At 33.8% G+C, this 10,466-nt stretch overlaps 1 protein-coding gene across 1 annotated transcript in view; it reads left to right on the top strand.

Moving 5' to 3' along the window:
• The window catches only part of PPP4R3B (protein phosphatase 4 regulatory subunit 3B), a 61,083-nt gene extending 50,822 nt beyond the window's left edge, over positions 1-10,261 (top strand). The window contains 4 exon segments of the mRNA XM_034659157.1: positions 1,415-1,554; positions 1,935-2,119; positions 3,557-3,750; positions 8,595-10,261. Coding sequence (XP_034515048.1) covers positions 1,415-1,554; positions 1,935-2,119; positions 3,557-3,750; positions 8,595-8,690 — 615 coding nt within the window. The 3' untranslated portion in view covers positions 8,691-10,261.
• The last annotated feature ends 205 nt before the right edge of the window (positions 10,262-10,466 follow it).

Below are 10,466 nucleotides of genomic sequence, written 5' to 3'. Positions count from 1 at the left end.
AAAAAAAAAAAAAAAGTATGGTTTTCAAAAGGATGAAGAGAATAAAAGTATTGTCTTTAGCCTTAGAAAAGAGGGAACATAGTTAACTAGCTTACCAAGTATCTGAACCCTGTTCCACAGTGCGCTGTTCTAATGAACCAGAGATCGACCTATATTTTTTTCCTTAAAATTTTTGGTGAGAAACTGATAAAATGAGTAGGGTTCACAACACCATCCTTATTGATATGATTGAATTTGTTTTTCAGAAAATAATTTTGAGTGGTTGATAAAGGTACATTGAATCCCAAAACTTAACTCATCTTTTTTTTTTTTTTTTAAAGATTTATTTATTTGAGAGAAAGTACAAGTGGGGGCAGGGGCAGAGCAAGAGAATCTCAAGCAGGCTCCCTGCCAAGTCTGGAGCCCCACATGGGGCTCGATCTCAGGACCCCAAGATCATGACCTGAGTCAAAACCAAGAGTCAGGTGCTTAACCGACTGAGCCACCCAGGTGCCCCAAAACTTAACTCATTTTTTGTTCAGTATACAGCCCAGAAACATTTTACCTGGGTTTCTAGTGTTTCTTCTTTGCGTATTATTTAACTGAGATTTCCGGCAAAACTAGTTTAAAATCCTTAAAAGCAGCAGATTATGGTGTATCCTTTAAAGAAGTGGCATGTATGTTTCTTCTTAATAAATTCCTGAATCACAACTTCACTTATTAATAATGAGCGTACTTCACACCCAGGCATTTGCAGTTATTATTCAGAATGGTTCATTTAGAATTTAAAAGAATTTAGAAGTTACTGCTGTGAGTTTGTTTCACAAAAATTACACCATTGGAAGACTGCGGAAATAGGTGGAATTCAAGTTAATAGTTTATCAGATCTGTGTATGTAATATAGTCAAAGGAGTCTTGTGTTTATTATTTAGGTAAGACTTATCCCATTTTGATGCCAGTTAAGGAGTCATTAAGTAACACCTAAAATTTGTTAAAAATGTAATTTCAACATCTGCCTTCTAACTAGCTGTGTGCTCTTCATCAGGTCATCCAACCTCTCACATTTTCAATTTTCCTTTTCTATAAAATGGAGGTAATAAAAACTAGTTCATAGAATTGTTAGGAGGATCAAGTGAAACTATACGTTAAAGCACTTTTTAAATTGTAAAGTGCTATGTAAATGCAAAAAATAAACAGAAGACATAAACTAAATCTAGTTACTTTCAGATGTTTTGTAGCCCCCCAAAAGGGTGCCTTTTTATTCCATGTTTTGTCAGGAGGCCTGGCTCATGTGTAAAGAAACCATTTATTTTTGTAATGTGATTTTGAAAAACCTTTTTTAATCAGCGTTGGAACTATAAAAAAGTTATTTTACGTTTTTCTCCACTAACAATCATTGAATCATATTTGAATTGTAAATTTTGTCCTTATACAGGAAGATATCAAGTCTCTTACTGCACATATAGTTGAAAACTTTTATAAAGCACTTGAATCAATTGAATATGTTCAGACATTCAAAGGATTGAAGACTAAATATGAGCAAGAAAAAGACAGACAGAATCAGAAACTGAACAGGTATTGTTTAAATATATTGCATTTATAGTCTATAAAATTATATCCAAAATCTTTTGTTTGGCTCTGACATAAGAAATTGACCCAGGAGTATTCTTTCCATCATTAGATACTACAGGGTTGTGTAGAAGGGTAGGATATTCTCCCTACCCTAAATCTTCTATATGAAAAATGCTGCATATCATAAGATAAATTTTTAGTTTAATTTGCAGTGTTTTGGAGTGTTCTCTGGTTACATCTTATATCACAGTTGAGGTAATTATGATGTAAATTATACATAGTTAAAATTACTTTAGCTCCTCTTGGTTATACATATTTATTCTCAAATTTAATCTGGTCACAAACTTTAAATCATTACTCAGTGTTTGTGATGTTTCTTACAGTGTACCATCTATATTGCGTAGTAACAGATTTCGCAGAGATGCAAAGGCCTTGGAAGAGGATGAGGAAATGTGGTTTAATGAAGATGAGGAGGAGGAAGGAAAAGCAGTTGTGGCACCAGTAGAGAAATCTAAGCCAGAAGATGATTATCCAGATACTTATGAAAAATTTATGGAGACAAAAAAAGGTATTAAAATTTCAAATTTTTGAATAATGTATCATTTATTAGGTACAGAAATTATCAGTTGCTTGTGAAGGTTTGGTCATAGTATATAAAGCATGAAAGACATGAATTTTATAGTGAATCAGGACCTTTTAAAATTTCCACATCTGTTTCCAAATCTGGGAGTTATTTTCATGTTTTAAACTGTTTTTCTTAAAGCTTGCCATTTTGTGATGCTCTTCATTTGCTATTCAGAATTACACTGTCTACTTATACATTGCCTTCTATGAACAATCTTGGATTTATTTCTGTACTGAAATCTCCAATTATAATAGAGGCCATATAGATCATAGAAACTTTCCAGAGCACTTTGCCTTTTATAGCTGTGAGGAAACTAAGTTCAAAGAAGTAACTTTGCTCTTTGAAATTTGAAAATCATTATAAAAATTTCATAAAGATATACTATCAAGAGAAGTAACATTTCCCATCTTTCAAATATGCTTAAGTTGTTTATAAAACTGAGATCTTACCTTTCAAAAGAATTAATCACATTAATTTTATGGCCTGAAAAATCACCATTATTGGAGTACTGTCCTGCATATATCATATAAATGTTTACTAACAGTTTACATTTTGAAAGGCAAAAGCATTTCCTGTTTGTGATTTTGAATGTGAGATTTTCTAAAAGCATTTCTCCTTAGTGTTTCATTGATTCATTACATTTTTCCTGCAACTGTTGTTCCTAACCTCACTCATCATTTACTCATTAATGCCCAAAGTTCTATTTACTTCAGCCTGGCAGAGCAAACAGCCCACCAAAATGTCCTAAGGAATAGGTAACTTTTGGTAGCCTGATTCTTCTGTCTTTATTCGTTACAGGCACTGCCCTGACTACTGTGAAAAGGGGCAATGATGCTGTACTTGAAGTACTGTATCCACTTAAGAATCATATACAAAAAAGTAGCAACCAGATATGAAAGGATAGTACACACCTACGTCATAAGAGAAACAGATAAAGGAACCTGGAATATTCAAGAAGTAAAAGACTGATAGACATGATCATAACATTGTCTTTAGGCATTTGAAATACTTATGGGGGAGATTATCAGGTCTCTCAAGGACTATAGAAGTAGGGTCAGTGCAGTAAAGAGAACCTGCAGAGGGACAGTAGAAGGAAGAGTCAGACAGGTAATGAATCCTTGACACGTTCTGGATACAACAGTGTAGAATTCTAGTGTAGGATGGCTGATTCTGGTATATGATTCTTAAGGCCTTTTCTAATCCTGAGATTTCTAAGATTCCAGCTCATTAAAGACTCACCACTGTACACATCATGCTCTACTCTTAGCTCTTATGAAGCAAAAGCAGTGTTTTACAAGTTCCTAAGTTATTGTTATTTTCAGTTGCTTTGCTTATTAGGAATATTTACTGAGAAAGATAAAAATTTTACTTTCACTTTAGCAAAAGAAAGTGAAGACAAGGAAAACCTTCCTAAAAGGACATCATCTAGTGGCTTCAAATTTACTTTCTCCCACTCTGCCAGTGCTGCTAATGGAACAAATAGTAAATCTGTAGTGGCCCAGACACCACCAGCAAGTTCCAATGGATCCTCTTCCAAAACTACAAATTTGGCCACATCAGTAACAGCCACCAAGGTATGTGAAATTATTCTGTACACAAACTTTGCTTTTTCCATCTTTAAAATTATTTCATGTTTACTAAGAAAATTTGGATAATAAAAATAATTTCAAAGAAGAAAAGAAAGTTGTACACATTGTCATCGGAGAACATGACTGCTAATAACATTTAATTGATTCTTTAGGTATATGGGTTTATCTGACATGTAATTGAGGTCTTTCTATAAACACAGTTTTGTATCCTGCTTTTATTTTTTTTGTTAAAAGAATGTTTCTGTGTTACTAAAACACTGTGGATGACTACAGAATTTCATTTTATTTAGCTGTATTATAATATTTCTAAGTAACCTACCCAGTAATATTTTGGAGCACGTAAGTTGATTCTGATGTTTCATTGATAGGACTGCTGCTGGTGGTGTTGCACTTTATTTTCTTGAACTGATGAGTAGAATAATATTTTCATACATACTGTCAAATACCTCCAGGAAGTTTCTACATGTTTACATTACCATAAACATTGTATGAGTGTGCTTGGCTCACTGCAGCTTTGCCAGTGTTATTATAATTATTTTTAATCTTTGCCCATTAGGTAGTGGAGACAATATAGATCTCATTCCCAGTTGTGTGTCCTTTGTTAGTAGCAGAGTTGAATATTAGCCTTTTGAATTTGCTCTTCTGCAAGTTGGTCTGGTCTTTTTTTCTCTACTATATATTTCTTGATAACTTTCTCTTTCTAGAGTAAATAATTGCCACCATTTTTTCATCTGTTGCAATAGTTAGGTGCCTGTCACTAATTCTTTATTACCTTTCAGGTTAGTTTCTGCCTTCTCTTGACGTCTCCAGTCTGGTTCCAACCTAGATCCTTTGTTCTCTAGATTTGCTGCACAGCTCTTGTCTTCAGGCTGCGGAGGCCATTATCCTGATACTTCTTTTGCCTCTCTTTTTCTTGTATTGTTTCCGGGTCTTATGTCTCTGTACTCTTTCTTGATTTTCCCTCCCATTTTGGTGGAGCACATGCTCTGATCATTGTTTTCTGAGAAAAGAATCCCAGGAGAGGTAAAATTTGAGCCCCTGCATCTATGAAAATGTGTTGATTTCGTTCTACTTGACTGCCAGTTTAAATGAATGTAGAACCAAATCGGACATCATTTTCTTTTAAAACTTAGAAGTTATTATTGCCAAGAAATCCAAAGACATTCTTATTTCTGATCCTTTGTGTGTTGAGTTTTTATTTTCTTCTTGGAAGCAGCTAAACAGTCATGTCCTTCAGTTTGGAAACATTTTATATTATTTCACTGTAACTTACTGTTTGGATGTTGGGCCCTCTATATTGATCTTATAATTTTCATAATTTTTCTCTCCTGTTACTCTTTTTTTTTTAATCATCTTGTTCTGTTTTCTGGGTTATTTCTTGGAGTTCTTAATTCATTATCCTTCCAAATAATTTTTTACTAACGACTAAGCAAAATCAAGTTCAAGCACCCACACATTATTCACCCTTTTTGACACTAACAGCAGATTACTGAATACATTTGTACTCCCTCTTTTTGGGGGGACAAGGAGAAAACAGTGATTGCTCTTGAAAAATAAATTGCTCATCACTCTAGATTATGACAAAAGTTTGAAATTCACTGTCTGTTGATTGCCACAGTTGAGTTGATTAGTTCTTAAAATTAAATAGATCAGGTGTGAACTTGTCTGTTTTCCTTGGCAAGGCATTCTAAAGCTCTAATATGCTTTTAAAAATTGCAGTCTTTGAAAACTTGATAGTTTTCAAGGCTGGTGAGACATTAGCTACTAATGAAATTACAAAGATTTTTTTTTTAACTTAGCTGTAAAACCACATTTTCCTTGAAGAAGAATATTTACCCCAAAAAAGAAAGAAAAATGCTTACAAAATCATAATCAAAAACTATTAGTGGGTGCTAAAACAAACTCTTCTTTTGCCACAGATTAACAAAAGAGAACGCTGAATCTTGCTTTCTCACTTAACAAACTTACCTGGGTGAACTTTCCATATTAGAACATAAAAGAACTTCCTCCGTAGAATTCCAAAGTATGATATACTTTAATTTATAACTAACCCTCTTGATGCATTTTGAAGTTGTTTCCAGTTTTTTGCAGTTAAAACAAATGTGACTTTCTGCACAAAAGATTTCATATCCATGTGTGTTTCTATATAGAATATGCATTTACAGTTTTGAGTCGTTATTGAATTTAGTCAGTAAAATGGAAATATGTGGATAGTTCCTTAACATGGTATATCTGGCCAGTACCAAAAGATAGCTTAATACTTATGGACATATTAGAAGCATTCCCACCAAAGTTGGGAACAAGGTAGGATACCATTATGATTGCTATTATTTTTTTTTTAAGATTATTATTTATTTATTTGATAGGCAGCGAGAGAGGGAACACAAGCAGGGGGAGTGGGAGAGGGAGAAGCAGGCTTTCCGCTGAGCAGGGAGCCCGATGCAGGGCTCGATCCCAGGACCCTGGGATCATGACCTGAGCCGAAGGCAGACACTTAATGACTGAGCCACCCAGGAGGCCCTGATTGCTATTATTTAACCATTGTTCTGGGGTCATAGTCAATGCAGTTAGTCGAGATAAAGAAATTAAAGCTATAAAAATTAGAAAATATAAAAAACATCACTTTTGCTGATGATTTTGTAAAATTTTATTAATCATGTTTATGGAAGATCTGTCCTTTATTTTTTGAGTAGAGGATAATTCTTGAATTCTCTCTCCTTATGTTTTTTTAATATGATTAATTATATTAATAGTTTCCTAACTTATAATTTGTTAGTTCATTCGTTTGATTCAGAAAAAATGTCATTGTGTATTCGTAGGTGTTTGTTATCATTATTCGTTTTTATCCCTTCCTTTGTATTGGAAACTTTTCTCAAGGGTAATTGGCATAAGTGATCTTAACTGCAATCTGAGAGTTATTTTAAAACAAGTATGTTTATGTTTGTATATTAAAGTCTGGAATCTGTCAAATGCTTTACAGGGTGCATATCTGGATTTAACTTCTAATATTTCACATTTTATATTTTTATTTTCAATAGAAATTATCATTTTAATGTATAGGAGTTTGTTTATGGCATATATGTATAGATAATAGAGATAAAATTGATATTAAATTGTGTAGCTGTTTCAGATAGAATATTTATTAATCTTAAGCAAAAAGTCATTTTAAATGTTACCCATTGGAAACTGAAATGTTTGTACATTATGATATATAATCTGTAATCCTAAGCATGATTAAAACTTTCCTTGATAACTCGTCATTTTTGTGAGTATCAGACTGGTGCCTTTTTAGAAGGTAATTATATCTTCTATCTCCTCCCGTTTGGCTTAGAAACCAAATGAATAAGAATTATATTAGTAATAGCAGCAAATGGCAATTATTGAACACTAACTACATACCAAGCACTGTGCTAAGTGCTTTTTATGTTTTCTTTTCATTTTATTTGCAAAATAGTTCACTGAGATCTAAGTACTGTTACACAAATTTTACAGATAAGGAAAATGAGTCATAGAGATACTAAATCACTAGCCCACAGTCATACACCTAAAAAATGGTGGCATTGGGGGGCGCCTGGGTGGCACAGAGTTAGCGTCTGCCTTCGGCTCAGGGCGTGATCCCGGCGTTATAGGATCGAGCCCCACATCAGGCTCCTCCGCTATGAGCCTGCTTCATCCTCTCCCACTCCCCCTGCTTGTGTTCCCTCTCTCGCTGGCTGTCTCTATCTCTGTCAAATAAATAAAATCTTTAAAAAAAAAAAAATGGTGGCATTGGAATTTGAAATTAGGCAGACTACAATCAATACATTCTTAACCAATTTAGCCGTACTGCCTCTTGCTTATCAAACTTAAGACTTGTGTGTTATTAAGCTGAGAAAGCAGGTATAAGTATATGTGGTACAAATAAGTTTAATTCCCAGACTTTCTGATAACGGTTTCTAGCTGCTCAGTGGGCTTTGTTGATGATTACAGTGGTTCAGTTATATATTGGCAAAGTGTTACTGCCAGATGTCTGGGTTCTTTAGAACTTAGCTTTGAAGTATGAGTTATTTTAGTTGTATTTATTTATCCCCTTGAGTCTGAAGGGTTTAAACTAAATCCAGTGTTTACAGTAGCACTCTTAACCTGTGGGACATATGTATAAACTTCATGGGATGGATTCAAAATTAGTGCAAACCTGAGGACATTTAATTTCCTGGGTAATGTCTAGAGCTTTAGTAGGTTTTCAGAGGGGTCCATGACTCATAAAAGGCTGAACACCTGAATTACCTCATCCTTACTTTCCTTTTGGTTAGAGAGATAGCCCTAAATTTTTTAGTTGTTTGTTTCAGGAACCAATTTATTTGTTTATTATTATCAAGAGCATAATGAAAACAATGGTATGCACTTAGTAATAAAATACATATGTGAAGTACGGAGACAAAAGGAAGCCCTGACTGACTACCATCTCTAATTTAAACATACAGAAATGAACTAGTGCATTTCCACAGTCCTTCCAGCTCCCCGTGTCATGATGATTTGTGAGTCCTGCTATTTGGAGATAAATTTTTCCACAGTGAAATTTTGCTGAATTGAATTGAACTGTGAGGTATCGTTAAAAATCCAAGAATAAATAGAAAAGTTGAGGGTAACTTAAAGTGCCACCAGTGGTACCAAGTGTTCATAATTTTCAAGCAGTTCCTTTATCAAATTCAAATATATCTGTTTTGAGATATGTATGATTAGATAGTTTAGAAGAGTTATTTGTGATGTCTTTAAAAGTGACTATTTATACTAATAATTTTTTTCTTAAAAGTTACATATGTTAAAAAATTATTTTTATTCTTCAATAGGGAAGTTTGGTTGGTTTAGTGGATTATCCAGATGATGAAGAGGAGGACGAAGAAGAAGAAACATCTCCCAGGAAAAGACCTCGTCTTGGCTCATAAAATATTTAGTGGGGATCCTCAGTGCGTGGTCTTACTAAAATGCTGCAGCTGTTCAATGAGCTGAAAATCTGAATCAGAAAGCTTTCTCACTTGAACTTATAAATATACATGGAGTAGCAAAAGATACTCAGTATATCAGCTAGGAGAGTTTAGTTCTGTAAAAAACCAGGCTTCCCAGGAACTTGATTGCTTGCTAGTAATTAAGGGGTTTGCCTTTCAGGCTGTCAGAAAAAAGAAAAAAAAAAAAAAGGATAGTAACCAGAACCTGGGAGATAGCTTCTTCCCGAGGAAACTATCAGGTTTGGGAATGGCTTGGGGGAGGGAACAAGGTTAATAAAATATTAAATGCAGGGTTGCTCCAGGGGGGTATCCGATCTAGAAACAATTACAAAACTTTAGTTACAAACCCAATAACATTACTTGTGTAATGGTGCTGGCCATGTTGTTCTTTTAATCAGTTGCCTCTTTTTAAAAAAAAATTTTTATGAAAACCAAATTCAACTATCATAAAAATGAAGTTATGCTCTTGGGACCATTTTTTGAAGATTAACAGAAATTCAGCCTTATAGGTAGTTGGAGGGAAGTATTCTCTGTGTTACAGTACATGTTGAGATTTCTACACCAGGAATTTTCAGTATGATTTTGATGAAAACTAGCTGGATTCAAAATGGACAGTCTTGTTAATATAACTTTACAGCACTTTTAGAGATAACTGATGCCAAGAATCAGTACAGTAGTATTTCGAAATGATTTTCCCTAGAAACTTGGGAGTGGATTGAACAGAATGTTTCCAAGTGTCTCCCAGTACATACAATCTTTTGTGCAAGATACTTTGAAGTCACTTTCTGCTTTGTTCATAAAGTTTCTCTCTCCAGGGCTGCAAGCAAGTTTTAAAGTATAATTTATAAAGACTCACATACAAAGACTAGTGCTGAATTAAGTGGCATTTAATATCTAGAGGCCATTTTGATCCAGGAAGTTACTTCAGTATCAAAGTCAGTATGCAGCACATGAAGTTTTTCCATAAACAAACAAGGGTGTAATATGAAAGCTGCTTTTTTTTAAAGAGTAAAAGCACATTCCATGTACGTAAATGAATTTAAAATAAGTTGAGGCAAACAGTTAAGAGGTTTTATTTTTAGAACAGCAAGTTAACTGTAAATATTTTAATGTTAGTTCGCTCATCTATGATCTGAGATCATGCTGAAGTGAGAAAAAACATCCCCCAAACTACAATTTAAAGCATTGGGAAAAAAACCTAAAAGCAGGAATTCCAGCTACAATCTTCAGATCACCCTTGTAATGTGTTATGGGTCCATTTTTCCTGGAATAGCTTAAACTGAAGCAGTTTCCCCTGTTTTGGAGATTTTGTAGTTAATTTTAATTTTGGCTATTGTTTGGAAAAGATGGGCTGTCTGTGTAGATATGAAGTATAGTTTTTCCATAAAACAGATGTTTATTTTGTATTAAAAATACCACTGTACTTGTTTTACACCATTTGTATACATGTGGTGATATTAATGCTGAACTGTAAAATTCAGGAATTAAAATGTGACCCTGTAATTCTATGATTGTTGCTTTTGTTTGGTTTGTTGTAAATATAAGTTAACTCCATTTTGAGATTTGTCCATTTTATAGTATCTTTTAAAAGCCAATAAATTATCCATAGATATTTATTATAAACCACTAAGTCCTACACCAATCTGAATGAAATAATTCTAAACAAACGAAGGTTGACTGCACTTTAAGAATTACTGATTCTACTTACAGAACGTG

The sequence above is a fragment of the Ailuropoda melanoleuca genome, chromosome 4 (genome assembly GCF_002007445.2).
Source record: "Ailuropoda melanoleuca isolate Jingjing chromosome 4, ASM200744v2, whole genome shotgun sequence".
NCBI lineage: Eukaryota > Metazoa > Chordata > Mammalia > Carnivora > Ursidae > Ailuropoda > Ailuropoda melanoleuca.
This window is presented reverse-complemented; position numbering and strand designations above follow the sequence as displayed.